Here is a 19980-nt window from a genome sequence, read left to right as displayed (position 1 = left end):
GTTCTTGTGATTTCATAAATACAGAAGTTTAGAACTGGAACTGGCTTTAGTAATTTTATAAACCTGGTACCATTAAATTTTACTCTTGATGATGTGCTGGGTGTCAGGGGTTCAATGGGACACTTGGGACTAATTTCTTCATATTGTCTCTTGATTTCCAAGGCTTTAAATAAGGGATGATAAACGAGCTGGCTTTAAACTAATTTCTATGGTTTTTCCTACACAGAACAAAGCAAAAGTCCTGAGAAGAGCAGGTAGAAGAAAGTAGATTAGGTTAATATCTTTTCAGGAATAGCAGGGAAAATATGAATTGATTTCTGCCTTGTACCTTTTTTGATCCCACTTAATATCGACTTAATGTTTTCAATGAAAGAATACCAATAGCCTGGTAGGAGTAATATTTCAAAATTAAGAAGTATCCACAGTCCCATCAACAACGAATGGTCAAACTGTGATACATCCATGGCTTTGAATACTACCCAACATTAAAAAGGATTGAACTGTTGATACATGCAACAACCTGGATGAATCTCCAGAGATTATGCTGGGTCAAAAAAGCCAGTCTCAAAAGATTATATACTGTATAGTTTCACTTATATAACATCCTTGAAATGACAAAATTTTAGAAATAGATACCAGATTAGCAGTTGTTAAGAGTTTGGAGAGGTTAGCATAGGAGAGAAATGAATGTGGCTATAAAGAGGCAACAGGAAGGATCCTTGTGATGGAAATATTCTGTAGCTTAACTTGTATGTCAGTATCCCAGTTGTGGTGTTGTATGACAGTTTGCACAAAATGCTACCATTGGGGGAAACTGAGTGAAGTGTACATGCGATCTCTCTATTATTTCTGACACCTACATGTAAATCTACAGTTGTCTCAAAATAAGTCAGTTTTGTAAATTAACCACAGTTATTTCTACATGGATAATTACTTGATTTGTGGCTTAAGCCCCAAATCTTTAACATAATTAAATAATACTACAAAAAACAGTTGTGTATATAGCAACTTTTTTTCTAGTGTAGAAAACTTGGAACATATGGACAAGAACAGAGTTGAGTATAAATAGGAAAATAAAGGTAACTACTGTTATCCTTTTGGTATGTTTCATTCTGGGTTTTTTCCTGAGTTTGTGTATATATGTTTTTTGCAGTGAAAATTGAGAATATAAAGTTTGTATGGTTTTGTATTCTGCTTTCTTGAATTTTATATCATGAGGATTTTTCTATGTCTTTAAAATTCTTCAAAAGCAATTTTCATTTGGCTATATACTCCATATGGATGTTTATAATTTATATTGTCTTTATTAGATATTTTTTATTTTATGTGATAAATATCTTTTAAATTTTTTCTACATTTCATTTTTTCCTTAAGGTAGTTTTTTGTAAGTGGAATTACTAAATCAAAGTACATGAGCATCTTTAGGGTGCTTTGATATATGTTACCAGATTGCGTCTGGAAAAGTGGTACTTGTTTATATTCTCACCAGTAAGTGCATGCAAATGGATAAGGTCCAAAAGCAGAAGTAATTGGAAACAGCATAGAGTTCCAGACCAGAAAAAGTTAAGATTTTTATCTTTATCTAAAGCAGAGTTTTTCAACATCGGCACTATTGGTATTTTAGTCTGCATAATTCTTTCTTGGGGTGGGAGGGTGCTGTCCTGGGCATTGTAGGATGTTTAATAGCATCCCGGGCCTCTACTAACTAGATGACAGTAGCACAACCCATTCCTCCCCCACACCAGTACCATTGTTGTGACAGCCAAAAATGTCACTGGCTGTTGTCAAATGTCCCCCAGAGGGCAAAATTGCTGCTGGTTGAAAACTACTGATTCAAGACTTACATGTGCAATGAGGCACTATTGTTAGAATTTCTCTAACATCGTGTATACTAATATTCTGAAGCTTCGTCTCTGGGTTCTTTTCTTTCTTGGAGTATGTATGTACATGTTGTCTTCAGAGCAAAATAGGCTAATCCTTTCTTTAAGGCTGTATCAGTGACTTTCTTACTACTCGATATGCGTCTTTCCCTGCTGATACCTCTCAGGATTCCTGGTTATAAAAGGAAATTTAAAGAAAGTCACAACACTACCATTTGCTTTGCTCTGCAAAAATGATTTTCCCTAATATTTGATATGGTATTTGGAAGTGTCAGTCAAGTATACTTACCATTTGTCTTTGTCTTCTGAATAAAAAGGGCCCAATAGACTGAGAACAACTTGGTTCTCTTGACTTTGTATGTTAAGGAAGGAGAAAAAAAAGAGACCGGGATATTTGTTAGCTTAAGTTTGAGCCTTTAAAATCCTAAGAAGGCTATTTTACACCACAAGAGCTCATAGTTGAAGGTTTGTCCCTCAGATCTACAGCTGGCTCTACCTTCAGTTCTTAAAGTAATGCATCTGTATAAAAGGTTCACCTGTGTTATTTCTGTAATATTTCAAAACATTCTGGGGTCATGGAATGCACATTCTTCTGATGTATAACTTGCCGCACCCAGATCTGCTAACTCAATTAGAGTGTATGAATTGCCTTAATTCACATAAGACAAGCTTCATTTTACTTTGAAAAATGAGAAGCACACAATACATTATTAAGAATATAAACTCACTGAAAATACTCTATCCTTAAAGTGATATGAAACTCATTTAAGTGTATCCTTCACTAAAGACACTAACCTTTGAAGTTCTATTTGTTAGTTCATTGTTATGAAGTACAAGATTTAGGTTACAAATCTTGCATGGTTAGTTTGACATTGACTTTCTGTACTGGCTATTTCTTTTCTGTTCCCCTTAGGAGCAGTCTCACAGGTGCTAGACAGCTTGGAAGAAATTCACGCACTTACAGACTGCAGTGAAAAGGACTTAGATTTTCTACACAGTGTTTTCCAGGATCAGCATCTTCACACACTACTAGATGTAAGTCTTTTTATTATTTTTTGGTAAGCTTAATATTTAGCATACCCTTTTACTTTACATGAATTTCCAGATGTCCATCATAATAGTCCTTTTTCAGTTGTCTTAAGTCTATGGGAAATGTGGGAAATAGTCACAGATTCATAATTGAAATAAGGTAATATCTTAATATATAGCATGAATGCAATATAGCCTGACAAGTCACAGTGAGAAAAATTACATGTGTGTATTTCTAGTAGAAGAATCCATTGATCTTAGCTGTGATTATTTTTTGTTTTAAACATTGTTTTAAAACACTGCACCTTAAGCATGAGTTATAGGACAAACAAAAGCAAATACGATATTATGCAATGGACTATATTCACATTTCATATTTAATATTGCCAGTTTTCATAGACTCAGTGTCTTCTTAAAACAGAAGAATATACTCCATCATTAAATATGACAGGCTCCATTGACAGCAGATTGAGATACAAAAAAATCAGAAGATAACAGTTCACATCTGCCTTTATTTCAGTCACATTTTAGTAAAATGCCTTTCTTACAGAACTTGGTTCACTTAAGCAGTGGAAACTTTCTTAGTGCATATTAGTCTTTATACAAGAAAAACTTTCCCTTAATAAGAGAATGATATTTGCTTTGGGATGCCTAGAACTTTTGGTGCCAACTCTGATCAATCCAACATATGATACAAATCAAACTAAAGCAAAACTTCCCAGAATGTGTTCTACAGAACATTGCTCTGGGAGATAGTGGTGGGTGTTGCCATGGTAGGGTTGGGAATGGGGAGTAGATCTTAAATTTATTAGTTAAATTATTTATCAACTAAATAAGTTTGGGAAATGCTACTTTCTTTATTCCTTTTGTACAGATTTACCATGGATGTTAGTATATTAACACCTCTGAGATGCCCTATAGCAAAGAAACCTGATTGACTTTAAGAGCATTTCTCAAACTAATTGAGGCACAGAACTTCTATTCACAACCCTCTCAAATTGATGAGGACTAGTTAGGGAAAAGCTAAGCTAAGAATGTTGCATTATGTATCAACTTCACACTAAGTACAGTCATAGGTATCTAACAGTTGCTTCTTTCCATAAATTTAGTTAAACCATATTAATCATAAAAAAATTAATTAATTCGGCTTCTTTATATTTTATTTCTTGCTCACATCACAGTCTAATGCAGGTAGATGAAGGGGGTCTCTTCCATATAGTCATTCATGAATCCAGGCTTTCTATTGTGTGGTTCTCCCATCCACCAGGACTTTGGAATCTTCTGCTGCATTCTTTACACACAGCCAGCAGATGCAAGAAAATGGAAAATTTCGCAGGGTCAGGGTTGGAAATGGGGGCTATGTCACTTTTTCCCGTATTCCATTGGCAAGTACTAGTTACATGCCTACCTAGCTCCAAGAAAGCAGGAAAACATAGTTTTAAAATGTGCAAAGTGAAATAAGCCAGACGGAGAAAGACAAATACTGCATAGTATCACTTATATGTGAAACCCCCCCAAAAAAATTTGAACTTATGAAAATAGAGTAGAATGATGTTTGTCCCTGGCTGGGAAGGTGGGGGAAATGGAGAGAGGTTGGTACAAGGGTTCAGACTTTAAGTTATAAGATGAATAAGGTCTGAGGATCTAATGTATAACATAGACTCTAGTTGATAATGCTGTATTTTATAATTGAAATTTGCTAATAGAGTAGAAGTTAAGTGTTCTCACCAAAAAAAAGAGAGATAAATATGTGAGGCGATGGATGTGTTAATTAACTTGATTATGAGAATCCTATCACAATGTTTACATTTAACAAATCATATATTCTTTAAATATGTTAACAATTGTGTTTGTCAATTATACCTCAATAAAGCTAAAATGTGCTCAGGAAAATGAGAAAATGGCTCTTCTCTTTAGTGTAATTTATCTCAAGTAATTTGAGGACATTTCAGATTAAGTTTACTTCAAATAACTGTTACTTTCCTTGGGCACCAAAAACCCTCAGAATTCATCCTATTTTGTGGATAGCTCCTAGCGTTCTCCCTCCTCTTTCTCCTTCTCTTCCTCTATCATCATCATCATCACCATCATGGTTGTCATTCTTGTTATGTGTTATTTGAATTAAAGTTCGACCTCTATTCATTGGCTATTTTAATATCTATTTTTCTCTATCACTGCTTCATATGATTTAGAAAGTTTTCACAATTGTGAATTTCTCATAGAAAGTATACCCTTTACTAGAATTAGTCTCTGGGATATATTTAAGAAGCTGCAGCAGAGCATGGAGATTGGGTTTATTTCAGTGTAATAAGTGGTTAAGTCTTTGCTAAGATTTACTGACCTTCTTTAGATAAGGCCTTTTCATCATTTAAAGGCCCAGGGAAGCCCAAATTGGTCTTTGCAGTTGTATTTCTTACTAATGTAACAAAGTATCTGAGCACACCAAGCTTGAGACTAAAGATTTTACAAGGGGGGGGTAGATGGTCAGACAAAGAATGGAGCTGAGCCAGGCACCAGTTATTGCCCAATGCTAAACTTCTCAGACCTCACTGAAAACACCTATTTTGAATAACTGCTTCATTCTTGGGTAGACATTGTTACATCTTCAAAAAAGACTCATATTTTAGTGAGGAAAAACATGCTTGAAGTTCTTTTGGATATTTATGAATTATAAACTTAAAGATGTATCTGCGGATTCAGCATCTGCCCTGTCAGTGCATATTGATTTGGAAAGGAACTGATGGCCTGAGAACAAGCTGTGCCCAATAAAAAGACACCATGTCTGCAGAATTTGACAGACAAGTGCTAAATGCTACACATGAATCCCAGTCCCCTCCTGAAATTACTGACTATAAGGCTTTCCCTGGGCAGTATCAGGATGCATTTGGTTCTAAAGATCCAAATTGAGCTATCCTTCAATGAAAGCTTAATCATGAATGACATAAGCCATCATTAGAATATACCTTCATGATCTACAGTCCATAAATACGGTTCATTAATCTCGTTTCAGAGCCAACAGGCTACATTTCAATAATGTAATCAATGAAGTATTCAAGTGGCTGCCACATAGACAGATCTAACTAATCATTAAAAATTTTTTCAATGGTATGCAAAATAAAGGAACATGGCATAACCAATTCTTGAGAAGAAGCTTTTCAAACTTTGACCATTTTTAATGTTCTATATCCTGAGCTTGGATTTGGGTTGTTTTGTTTTACAGAATCAACATCGATACCTTTTTTAAGGATTCTAAGTAGTGACACCTACTGTCAGTTTTGTGGACCATAGATTTATTGTTACTTAATACCACTGAGCCATTTTGTGAAATATTTTATTATATTTAAATAATTCCTGTTAATTTAGTAACACTCTAAATAGCTACGTTTGAGGCCATAATTTTTAAGCTGACAAAAAGAAATAGGATTAAGTTCCTACAGAAAACTAAAGATCATCAAGTACTTTATTTTTTCTAGTCACGCCTTTAAAACAGTAAGAAGTTCCAAATTCAAAGAAACATTATTAGCATTTGGAGGAAACAAAACATCTGTCAGGTTGAAAGAATTTACAGTAAAACAAAAGGAAAATACAGTGGTTCCACTGAGGGAGGAAATGCTTTTTGATATGAATTCTAGTAAAATATATCTAGTTTAATCTATAGTTAGAAATAGATTCAGAATCTTTAAATATGTGCTATCCAACCAGTTCTACCTGGCATACGCAGCTGCTCCTTGTTTTGTGGGAAGAAACAAAAGAGGCTCAAGGCAGAGCTATACTTGGCTCAGCTTATTCCAGTACATCTACTTTCAGAAATTAAAAGTACTGGTTCAGAGATGGTCTCTATATGAAATGTAGAGATCAATTTTAGTACAATACAGTTTGGCATGTCTGTTAGTTTGTTAGAGCTGTCGTAACAAAACACCACAAACTGGGTGGCTTAAAATAACAAAAATTATTCTCACAGTTCTAGAGGCCAGAAGTCCTAAATCGAGGTGTCAGCGGGGCCATGCTCCCTCCAAAGTCTCCAGGGAAGAATCTGTCCTTGCCTTTTCCAGCTTCTGGTAGTTGTCTGTAATCCTTGGCATTTCTTGCTTATAAATACATCACCCCATTCTCTGCCTCCATCTTCACATGGAGTTCTCTTTATGTGTGACTCTGTGTCTACACATGGCCTTCTTAAAAGGGCACCAGTCATTGGATTTAGGGCCCATCCTAATCCAATAGGACATCATCTAATCACATCTGCAAAGACTCTATTTCCAAATAAGGTCACATTCTGAGGTTCCAAGTATACATGAATTTTTAGGGAACAGTATTCAGCCCAGTACAGCATGGAAAACTCATTTTGCCCTGAAGTGATTCTTCAGGCATGAGTGCAAATTACACAAATCAAATATAAAATAATGAAGTATTACCCTGTTCCTTAACTAGACTTTCTTGGGAATTGCTGTTTAAGTGTAGTTGTGTCTTTTAATGATGTTTTGAATCAGTTTTGGGTTGGAACTTATATGTGATACACTGGATAGTCAGATGATGGATGCTTTTTTGATGGACTGAAAAGTCGAGAGTTTTTTTTAGATTAAAAAGCATTTTGCAGATGTTATTTGGTGGCAACTCTCAGTCTTCTCAATTTCTTGTGGAAACAGAATAAATGTTGACTTTGTAAGTCAGCAGTGTTATAAAACATTGTTAAATGATGCATTTATCTCTGCCAAACTCTGACAACTAAGTTTTAAACATTCACCCACCATCTGTCATACCTCTGAACAGCTGTTAGCATTTATTACATACTGCTGTTTCCATAGTAAATATGATGCCCCACCTAATTAAGATTATTTTTGTGGGAAGTCCTAAAATTATGTTTTCTAAAAATATTACCAGTGATCAGGTTAATAAAGCAAAAATTAACTGTAGTAGCTACTTAATTTAGCAATTTTATATTAATATATAAATAAGTTTTTATAATAGATGAATGTTTTTAAACATTGCATTAGAAATAAACTGTTGTCTAGAATCCTCCATATTTTATACTCCTGACCTCTTTATTATAATTGTTTACTGTTTAGGGAGAGTTAGAGTTAGAGAGTTTTCCATCTGACCTGGAATTAGCACTCGAAAACTACAGCTCTTGATTTACTATTTTACTTTCTAATATGTTATTAAATTAGTAGTCACATTTGGGAACAGCATATTTTTAGAACTTGAAAGTTTCCTAAAGGGAAAAAACAGAACTTCTGCAGTAATTTGATGTTTTTCAGCAACTTGGGGTCTGAAAATAAGTTAATACACTGTTAAGTTTGGATGTTTAAATAGATTACCAGTCAGGAAACGCCAAAGCTATGTTTCCCATGAACTTATAGTCCAGTTGATTTGTAGTTAAACGTCTGGACTAATAAGACCTATCTAAGGACCTTCAAAGGCTAAACTACTGGTACCTTCTCAGGGTCCCATCCCAAGAGTGAACTTCAGCAAATATGAAAGCAGCTGGCTAATGGGCCAATGTGGGTGGTAGCACTTGTGCTACTTGCTTCCTGGGGCTGGAGTTTGAAGTGTACTGCTGCTCACTTTGGGTATTGGAGTTTCTCATTCCACTGTTACTAACTTGGTGAACAAAAACCCCCATATCTGTTTCCATCAGTGTATTGAAGTATTAGTATCAATAGAAAAGTACCACATGAAATAAAATTCCTGAAGTAAAGAGAGCAATAAATAGCATATGTCCTGAATATTTTCAAATTAGTCTTTCTTTATTCTTAATGTAGATATCAATAAACTTAGCCACCAAAAAAAAGCTGCTAAGGTATATGGTCATTTGTTAAGCAGAACAGAAAACTAATGCAAGCAGAAACAAAACAAAGACTGTCTGCTCCTACCACATCTAGTCAGCATTGTACTGGAGCATTCCGGCCAGTGCAATGAGACAAGAAAAAGAAACTGAAGACATGCATATTGGAAAGGAAGAAATAAAACCGTCTTCTTGCTAAGATATATTCTTGTATGTAGACAATTCTAAGAAATCTACAAAAAAAATCTACTAGAACTAATAGGCAAGTTTAACAAGATCGCAGGATATAAGATCAATATACAAATATTAACTGTGCTTCTATATACAAGCAACAAATCATCTGAAAATAAAATTAAAGAAATTCACAATGCCATCGAAAACAGTAAAATACTTAGTGGATTGCACAAAAGTAGTATAAGACTCATACACTAAAAACTACAAATGTTGCTGAAAGAAAGCAAAGAAGATCTAAATAAATGGAGAGAGATATCATATTGTTGGATTAGAGGACTCAGTATTGTTAAGATGGCAGTTTTCCCCATCTTGATTTACAGAGTCAATGCAATCCTTACCAACATCCCTGCAGATTTTTTTGTAGATGTTGACAAGCCAATCCTAAAATTTATATGGAAATGACAAAACAATTTTAAAAAAAAGAGAAACAAATTTAGAGAACTGATTTCAAAGCTTACCATGAAACTATGATAATGAAAACAATATGGTATTGGTATAAGGATAGAGATAGATCAAGGGAACAGAAATGACTTTAGAAATAAACCCTCATATTCATGGTCAATTGATTTTCAACAAAGATGGCAAGGCAATTCAATGGGCAAGGAATAGTGTGTTGTTTTTTTAACATGGTGCTGGAGCAACTGGATATCCATATGCGAAGAAATGAACTTAGACCTTTACCTAACACCATACACACAAATTTCCACAAGATGAATCATAGACCCACTGTAAGCTTAAGACTATAAAACGTTTAAATATAGAAGTAAATTTTCATTACCTTGTGTTAGGCAAAGAATTCTTAGATATAACACAAGGGAACTTTTGGGAATGAAGGAAATATTCCTAAACTGGATTGAGATGATGATTATACAATTGTATGAATTTATCAAAAATCATTAGACTGTATACTTAAAGTGAGTGAATTTTATAGTTTATAAATGATACCTCAATAAAGGTTTTAAAAGTTAAAAAAAATGAAAAGTAATATATTTTCTTTTTATTTAAAAAAATTGTTTACCCTTTTTGTATTATTTTAAGGTAAAGCACTGTTGGAAGTTTCTTCCATGTGCTATGGAGGATAGTGTACTTTGGATCTCAAATGTCATTTATAATCCATTGCTCCCACTACAGAATCGGTTTCCAGTGTCTCCTGGTATCGTCCCTGTGTCCTAACACCAATCCAGCAAAGCCAAGCTGCTTACCCTTTGGAGTTCTAACAAAGCCCACCGAAAGGGTCATTGCAGTAGATTTCACAGAGTCATTACACTGATTTCCCCATCTCGATATTTAGCTTTATGGCCAACAGTTTATTATTTACTGTCTTTAAAATGCTAAATTTATTTTCCTCTCCTTAGATCTGTTTTGTTAACCAACGTGTAGTTGTCCCCTGTGGAAGAATTCCAAATTGCCTTTTTTTTTATAAAAAGAACTGTATGAATTACATAGTTTTTATGTATTTTTCAGTGGGGGGGTACATTTTTAGAACAACATGATTTAGTTTATTCTTTTAGTTAATTTCTATTCTCAAATACATATTTATCATTCCCCAAAGTTCATAGCTTTTCCACAGATTTTATTTGACATAATACCAATTTGTTGTCTTTTTATTGTGGCAAAATATACATAACATAAAATTCATCACTTTAACAACTTGTAAGTGTACAGCTCAGTGGCATTAAGTACATTCCCACTCTTGTGCAACCACACTACCATCCATCTCCAGAACGTTTTTCAGCTTCCCCAACTGAACATTATCTCATTAAACACCAACTTACCATTTCCTTCTTTCCCTAGTCCCTGGCAGCCAACATTCTACTTCCTGTCTCAGTGAATTGACTGCTGTAGGTACCTTGTAGTATAAGTGGAATAATAGCATATTTGTTTTTTTGTGTCTGGCTTATGTCACCTAATATAATATGCTCAAGTTTCATCCATGTTGTAGCATATGTCAGAATTTCCTTCCTTTGAAAGGCTGAAAAATATTTCATTGTATGTATATATCACATTTTTGTTTCTCCATCTATCCAATATCAATGTTTTACGGTAGACAGTTATATAATAGTAAAAACCAAATTCTCAGAATGAAACTGTCTGATAGTAGAGAATTCAGCCTTATTATTTCTATTCCCAGGCAATTGCTCTATCTGGGCTCTTAAGTTATCGCCTATGTGAAAGGAATGTGTGATTTTCACTGAAAGTATTATTAACTACTGGAGTCTCTCTAGTTCCCTCATTCATTCAGATGAATTACTCCTTAAAACAGGGATTAGAATTTACTCTAAAATACCAAAAATAATGATTCAGCTTGTCCCTGGTACCAGTGTTTCCCACTGAGTGCCATTCTCTTTTTATGACACCATAGTCATCTTTACCAGAAGGCAAAGGAATGTTCAAAAAGCCTTCAAAGTGCAACAAGCACTGGTTCTTCTTCATGCTATTCTCAAGGACAAGGCATTTCCCCCCTAGAAAGGAATGTAATATATTCAGTCGAAGAACATTCAGTCAGCTTGGCTTGCACCATCCATAATCCAAGGCCACTTTTCTTTGTGGCCCTTCAAACATTCTCAGAAACCACTTCTGCCAGACTGTCTTTGTTTTGTTCTCTTTGAACTTTCCACAACAGAAATTCATTTTTTTGCTGCAGCTACTTGTATTTACCTATGCAAAATAGAAGTTGTATCTTAAGTCAAAAATTATTGTATTGCATCAGTAATTAAATAAAATAGTATATGACACACCTGATGTAAATGTTTTCTTTTAAAGCAGCAAATTACTAATAGGATATTCATTTAGTGTAAATATCATTTAACTATTATTGTAGATGTTTCAGAAAAGCACATTAGGAATTAGGTTTTAACACTTTTTAAAAATGCTTTTAGTGTTTTTTGAATGGAAAAGAAATTTATATCATAGTGAAGTTTCTCACAGTTAGAAAAATTCTTGAATCTGGTATCAAAAAGTGCCCTATTTCTGGAAGTTTGCTTAAAAGCAAATTAAAGCCTACCTATATCATCTATATAGGCTTGTTTTTCCTCATGCTTTCTTTCGCTTGCTCAAGAGTAGGCATTATGATTTGTTTCTTGCAGGGCTCAATTTTAAAGTTAACTGCCAACTGGAAAAGGCCTTAAGAACAGTCAAGTTAAGTCATCCAAAGCCAATGTTTGAGTTTCCCAGAAAGAGCTGCCAACTGACCAGAAATCTGCCACAGTGGCCTATACTGTTAGTCCACCAAAGGGACAGTCTTTTTAGACTGAACTAGAAAGTCAAGGAAGTCTTAATTTCTTGGATTCAAAAATAAATCCCTATAAATGCAGCAGTCTAATAGGATTTAAACAAAAACAAGTCTGTACACAGACAAATAAAACCTAAGCCAAACAAGGGCTTCTTTAGGGGTACTTTTGCTTCAAGATCACAAGTATTTTACAACTCTTTCAGGAAATCTTGAATTAGCCCAGATATACTGGTTTTTCAATTTCCTTTTGCTGTCAGAAGGGAACTTTTATAATGGATTTAGTTCAAGTAGCATATTGCTAAGTCAGCTGGACCCCTTAATAAGACTTCAAGTAATGATATATGTGTATATGTATGTTTGTATGTATGTATGTATGTATGTATGTATGTATGTATGTATGTGTGTGTATATATGTATATATGTGTGTAACTTTCTAAAACTTGGTTTAAGCTAGCATTTCACTGCTGTACTCTTAGGCTAAAGCTTTCCTGGGATGTCTAACTCAAGGACTTCCAGAAACATCCTTATTGACCACTATATACAATATGCAGAACATCAGATATCCATTTCTAACACAAGTTGCCCACTATATACTGAACCGTAGTATTGGTAGCAGCTCTGAACCTTTAATTATGGAAAATCTAAATTCCAGGATGGAACTCCTGCTTTATTATGGTCACTAGATTTGTGAATTTGATGCCCTTTTTTTAATGTGAGAAACAAGTTTATTTAAGATTTATAAAATTTAGCTATTTACATATTTTCTAAACTTTCAGAGGGAAGGTTAGCACATAGTAGAAATTGTGAAGGATAATGTGCAAGTAAAATGAAAGTACACTCTTCAAATGAAAGTAGTACATTATCTCCATCCAGATCAAAAGTCATCTGCTTAACTAATATTTGAGTACTTTCTTCAGCTATTTTTTCATTAAATTGATTGTTTTGAAATTTTATAGAATATAATTTTTAGTAAAAACAATTCTTAGTGCTAATAGAATAGACATTTTTTTATCCCACAAAAGAAAAATGCCCTAAGTGATTTTAATTTCTTTTTGTGAATCATAGTCTCCCCGTGTTGCATAATCATTCCTAGATTTGTAAGATGGACAGATTATATAAGTTTTTCCCAAAGTTTAATTGTAGCTCCTTAAATTTTTGAGAATGCTTTTTTAAATTTTGTCATGTGTTTCTTCCACACTTAAATTTCCCATTATGAAATTTTAGACCACTGTTAAATATATGGTTCTTTTCGTAGTTTGGACTATGTCATGTTTAATGATGCCAAAGATCTTTGAAAGAGCTTTTTCTTATTTTTACCCAAGAGATAGCAAGTTTATATATAAACTTGAACAGGAGAAAAATAGATTTTAGATCTCAGAAGATTTTCTCTGATCTCTAACTTCTTAAAATCAGCTCCAGTGCAGTAGTTGGATATCAGTTCCTTATATTTTAGTATTAAATCTCCTTTCCCTAACATTTTGCTGGATTTCAAATATATTTTTTTAAAAAAATACTATTGGATATCAATGGTTGATCACCCCGGTTCACTGAAAAGATATGACATTGAAACTTTGTTCTTAATCACCCCATTTCTTTAAAGAATGTGTAAAGAAAGTATTTTATATTATTATTAGTTTCAAATATACAGTATATTGGTTAGACATTTACATAGTTTATAAAACGATCCCCCTAATTTCTCCTTCCTGTGGCTCTCCACCTAGCCAATACATTAATGCTAACTGCATTCCCTATGCCGTGCTCTGCATCCCCATGACCATCTATCAACTACTAATTCATAATTCTTCCAACCCCACTCTTCTCTGGCCATCACCAGATTGTCCACTATATTTGTGAGTCTGTTTTTGATTAGTTTGTTCTTTTTGTTCCTTAGATTCCACATATAAGTGAAATCATATGGTATTTATCTTTCTCTGTCTGACTTATTTCACTCAGCATAATAACCTTTAGGTCCATCCATGTCATTGCAAATGGTAAGATTTCATTTTTTTTAATGGTTGAAAATGTTCCATTGTATATATGAACCATAACTTCTTATCCAATCGTCTGTTGATGGGCATTTAGGTTGCTTCCATATCTTGGCTATTGTAAATTGTGCTGCCATGAACATAGAGGTACATAGATCTTTATGAATTATTGTTTACTTTGGATAAATACCCAGAAGTGCAATTGCTGGGTCAAAAGGTATATCCATTTTTAATTTTTTGAGAAATCTCCAGACTGTTTTCCATAGTGGCTATACCAATTTGTAATCCCAACAACAGTGTATGAGTGTTCCCTTTTCTCTATATCCTTGCCAACACCTGTTGTTCTTTGATTTATTGATGATAGCCTTCTAAAAGGTGTGAAGTGATATCTCATTGTGGTTTTAATTTGCGTTTCTCTGATGATTAATGACCTTGAGCACCTTTTCATATGTCTATTGTCCATCTGTGTGTCCTCTTTGGAGAAATATCTGTTCAGGTCTTCTCCCCATTTTTTAATTGGATTATTTGTTTGTTGTTGTTGTTGTTGTTGAGTTGTATGAGTTGTTGTTGAGTTGTATGAGTTGTATCATAAGTGAATATCTTCTCCCATTCAGTGGGTTGTCTTTTTTTGTTGATGAAAGTTTCCTTTGCTGTGAAGAAAGTTCTTAATAAGATAGACTGTTTCCAGAGCAAATCATTTCAATTCCCATTATTGTTGTGCAGTATAAACTTGTGAACACTGTTATTATGTGTTTCACTAGTATCATAGGCACATTTCATTACATACATTGTAGCTAAATATTCGACCCTTGACAACTTTAGATCTTCTCCAACAAGGAGCTTCTGCAGTATCTTTGAAGTTAGTGGTAAGATGGTTTGTTGCTAATGAACTTCAGTGTTCCATTCATTATTTGGCCCATGTGTATAGTCTAGTTGCAAAAGTTATAATCTTTCTCAACTAATATACATTCCGATCCTTAGATTTGGTTTTCTCTATGCTAAAAACTTAGTGAAATATATAACTCGGTGATAGTAATTTCATGGGTTCTCTGCCAACTCTTCCATTTTAAATGTTGATCTTGCTAAATGCTACATGTAAACTGAGCAAAACAAAGGCTTCTATTTGAGGACAAGAAATCAGAAGAGAGCGAGATATAATATAGTATGGTGAAAAAATGAAATGATTTAGTGTTTTGAATGTAAACAAAAAGTGACATATTAACTGACTATCATCTTTATGTTTGAAATTATAATCTCAGGAGAGTCGAATTTAATGTTACCACCACCTTTATTCTGCTTTGTTTAAAACAACCCATCTTAAATATAGAATGTGACCCCTAACAGAATTGTGTCTGTACTCCTTAAAACAGAAAAATAAAGTATATACACATAGCTGTGTGTGATCATATCTGACCCAGTGCCAGAGACTGGCAAGCCTGCCTGTGAGTGAGACAGTATGAAACACTCTGTTCCCTTGCAGCTGTTCACATTTCCTCATTTTGCCTTTTTTAAAAATAAAAAGTGCTGAGGTTGGGTAACTGTAATTTCATTAAAAAGAGAAAACAAACAGTTACAAAATCATTCTTGTTTTCTCTCTAGGGATAATTTATTAACATTCTTTCCTCCCTCTGCCTCACCTTCTATTCCTCAGCTTTACAAATATATTTGATATCTTCAAATTTCAGGAAAGCAAATGGCAAAAACAAATACATTTTGTCATTTCAATCCACCTTGAATTTAAGCTTCTATAACAGCCAAATACAGCTCTCAGGCCAAATCCAGTCAGCCACTTGATCTTATAAGTAAAGTTTTATTGTAACACAGCCATGCCCATTCATTTATGAATTGTTACTGGCTGCCTTCTCATACACAGCAGGGTTGAGTGGTTGTGACAGAGTCTGAATGGCCCTCAAAGCTTGAAGAATTTCCCATCTGGTCAGGAAGATTAGGATTCTAACATTCTTTAACAGGGTGAGGCTTGTAGTTGATTAGCTAATACATTTCAAATAATATTTAGTGTATTTTTTCCTACTGCCTATAAATGGCATTTTCTATGGTTACTTCCCTAAATATTTGCTGAAGGTGTCTCCCTGACATGAGACTTTGTGTATTACTGGATTTTAATATAAACCAAGGAAATCTGGTATAAAAGAAAAGACAGCGTATCAGGAGGCCATGGTCTAGTTCCTGCTGCTCTGTCTACAGGACCCTGAACTTGTCACTTCACCTCACTGGACCTCAGCTTTCTCCTTCTCAAAATGGAGTAGTTGAATTATGTTAATATCTAAGATCTCTTCTACCTTGAAAAATTTTTTTAAGTAAGTCATACTTGAAATACAAAAAAAAAAGAGTTAAATGTGATCAAAATATAATTTCTTAATTTTGTGTGAACTTTTTAACTATATAAGCATAACTGAAGATAAATGATATCTGGTTCTGAAAGAAACAAGCTAAGAAATAAGTATTTCCACTCTGTTAATTTTTATGTTACTATGAATTTTAATACACACACACATACATACATATAGTTCTTATGCACCAGCTCAAATACTCATTTATTTTTTGAAGACGCATGTATTAAACATCTACTATGTACTCAGCCTATGTTAGGTGCTATTACAGGCTCAATGAATTCAAGAGTGGTCATGGCAAAAAGAAAGAAGCACTTTAACAGCATGTTCTATAATCTTGTCCTTCATATAGCCATTGCCCTCTTGGCCTTGTCCTGGGTTGTTTCTTTCCCCAGGTATTACCCTACAGCTACTTACTTCTGGATCCTCTTGCTCAGTGCAGACAGCCCTCTTGGGTAGGTTCCAGCCAGATTAATTTCTGAGACAGCAGCTTGACTTATGAGAAACACACAGATTCTTGCCCTAGCATATAATTACAAGTGTGGTCTGACCTATGGCTGCCCTCACCCTGCTATCAAGGTCTGCCCCAGGTGGCCTTTTTTCACTTGGGACCCCAAACACCACATATCAAGCTGCTCCAAGGACTTTCTCTCATAGGGCTTCTTTCCTGCCGCACCAAGATGGGCTTTATAAATTGCTGCAACTCAACAAGCATTCCTCCAGTGAATGAGATAGTGAGCTCTCCTTGCTCCAGTTTCTATGTATGGTTCTTTTGAAGTATCCACCATCCTTCACTTACATGAGGAAGGGGGCAACTCCCCCTCCATTCTTCCCCATCAAGAAGAAGAAAGAAAAATCAAATATTTGCTCTCCTCATCCTGTGACTTCAGATTCCAGGCATCTGCCTCTTTAGGCAGAATGGGGTGCTTGAATGAGTGTGGAAGGACAATTTTGAGACCACCTTTCAGGAAGCCCTAGAGGGATGGTCTGGCAGTTTCCTCGCCGACTTGGTGCCACTTACTTCCTATTGGCCTTAGCTCTGGGCTTTAGCTGAAATCTAAAACAGGCAAAGTCCCAAATCACATTATTCTGTATATTCTTTATACATGATGGACTCTGGGAAGGAGTCAAGGATGATAAGAAAGAGAAACACAGCTCTTCGTTGTTCTCAAAACCCAACCGCGCCTCTCACTTGCCCCAGACCTTGACGAAACTCTATCTGGATTTGAACTTTGAATCCTGAATTTCATCTCGTAGGCAGCATACATATGAAAATGACCCATAAGAATGAGGAGTTGAAAAGCTGCATGTTTCTGACTACTGTTTTGAAACATTTTAACATTACATTGCATTCAAACTTTTCCTCCATCGATGACTTTTTATTTATTTACTTTGCCACATTTTTCAAACACTTTGTATTTGTTATGGTTTCCCTAAAATATTTTGAGTCTCTAAGGCAAAAATAGTCATAGAAATTGAGGGGGAAAATGAAGGTTGACATGTTATGCACACACATCCAGATAGTCTCCAACTTGGGGCTACTCACTGAGATCCTTTCTAGTTGAGACATAAAGTGGAAACCAGGCTACTCTCAGATCCTCAGAGCCTTTAGTTATACATGTCCTTGGAAGTTGTGAATTCTTTGAGGACAAGAATTCTCATCTTTGTCATCTTTGTAACCCTAGTAAATAGAACCTAAATGTGTAGTGCATAATAGTAGGACCTCAATAAATGCTAGGTAGATGGATATATGGATGGATCAACAAAGGGTCACTTTTTCCCACTGATAGTGACATGAGCCCCTCCTCTGCCCCTCCCTGCCTTTGTTCTTGCTCACCTTGTTGGTTAATGAGCAGGCAGGTGAGATTCACCATCTGTTCTTAGCCACATGGGCACCATCTACTCTATCCACTGCCTGCCTTAAGAGCTCCAGTTCTGTGCTTTCCTAGGAGCTTGAGTGGCAGAGCCCAGTGCCTCCATCTCAGGTGTAAGGCCTTTTTTTAATTCCTTCCTATTCTATCTGCCTTTGATACTAAGCATCTCACCTCTCCCTTATCCCACCACTAGTTCAATTGAACTTTAGGCAATTGTGTGATGAACTGGATCAAGCTAGACCAAAGGAGCAGAGGAAAATTTGGTCTGAGCACTTTCCTTGGAGCTGGCCTCAAAAATATTGAAATTCTAGGCATCTGCAACCTGTGAAGTAGTTATAAGGCTAGAATAGTGGTTCTCACTTTATTACTTTATGCCTCACTTCCCCCATCTGTAAAGTGGGGGGAAACGGGAGTATCGACTTTATAGGGATGTTTGAGGTTAAATGAAGAATATATGTTAAGAACTTTAACTAGTAACTAGCATCTAATAAGTGCTCAATAAAAGTAGCATTGTCATTATTGTTATTAGTACTACTACTCTCACTCTCAGAACTTAACACTGGGCATAAGATTTACAAATATCTAAGGAATTTATTAAAGCACAAGTGTCTGGACCCCCTTTTTCAAATTCTGATTCAGTAGGTCTGAAGCGAGGCCAAGGAACATATATGTTTAATAACCACACCTGCTGATTATGCTAAGAGTCCTCAAGAAACCACACTGACCTAGGAAACTGTACTTGGCGTAGTAAGACCATGCCAAAAATAAAAAATCTCCAGTGACAGAGAGAAATTCTGGGAGCTATGGAATTTTTGTTACTTTGTGAATAAAAACAAATGTGCATTTATTAAATGTGTAAATAGAAACTGATCCTAATTATAGTTGAAAATTTTTAAAGTAGTGCTAGTTATAGCCCTTGGTCAAGAAAAAGGCAAAACTTTTTGTGGTGAAATTAGGCATTATAAATTGATAATGCCATCAGCTTGTAAAGCTTTGAATTAAATTTGCTTTTTTTCAAATAGTAGCATTCAAGAGTTTTAAAAATCTTTTTATTATGCATGTAGATGTTTTTGTTTCATTATTAATATTATGATATATCAGGTGATAACTATGTTTATTTTAAAGTGTTATGTATTTCATATTTGTTTTTTTTAACTTATGTTCCTTATTTAGGGGGTTAGGTTTTTTTTCTTCTATTTTTTATTGTATATGTACAGTATTTCTTTCATCTCTATAGACTAATCTAATAACCTTACACTATGTATAACATCATTTATATGGGAAAACATATTCCCTAGTTCCAAATTTCAAAATCTGCAATCTTTAGAGATAGAAACCATTTAAAGGATGGATACTTCCCATGTGTATTCTACAGAGATTTGGGCTAACTTGGGTGAACCAGCCACATATCACTAGTTCTCTGAATGTAAATATAATATTTGAAATAGAGCAGCATTTTACTAACTTACTTACTTATATTCTACAGGTTTCTGGTTTATTAGTGCCATCATTTTAATGCCATCATTTAAAAATGGTCACTGCTCTATCTTTACATTGTTTTCATTAGGCATTTATTTACTTGTGTGTTTGTCATTGGGCATTTTTATATATGA

General features: G+C 34.7%; 1 protein-coding gene across 9 annotated transcripts in view; it reads left to right on the top strand.

Moving 5' to 3' along the window:
- The window catches only part of CASK (calcium/calmodulin dependent serine protein kinase), a 365515-nt gene that overhangs the window by 275762 nt on the left and 69773 nt on the right, over nt 1–19980 (top strand). For all 9 annotated transcript variants that reach the window (XM_016156554.2, XM_036226931.1, XM_016156547.2 and 6 more), the window contains one exon: nt 2794–2915. In XM_016156554.2, coding sequence (XP_016012040.1) covers nt 2794–2915 — 122 coding nt within the window. The remainder of the gene's footprint in view (nt 1–2793; nt 2916–19980) is intronic.

The sequence above is a fragment of the Rousettus aegyptiacus genome, unplaced genomic scaffold (assembly GCF_014176215.1).
Source record: "Rousettus aegyptiacus isolate mRouAeg1 unplaced genomic scaffold, mRouAeg1.p scaffold_m13_p_9, whole genome shotgun sequence".
Classification (NCBI taxonomy): domain Eukaryota; kingdom Metazoa; phylum Chordata; class Mammalia; order Chiroptera; family Pteropodidae; genus Rousettus; species Rousettus aegyptiacus.
The sequence above is the reverse complement of the archived record's forward strand: the minus strand, read 5'-3'. Positions and strand labels throughout refer to the sequence as shown.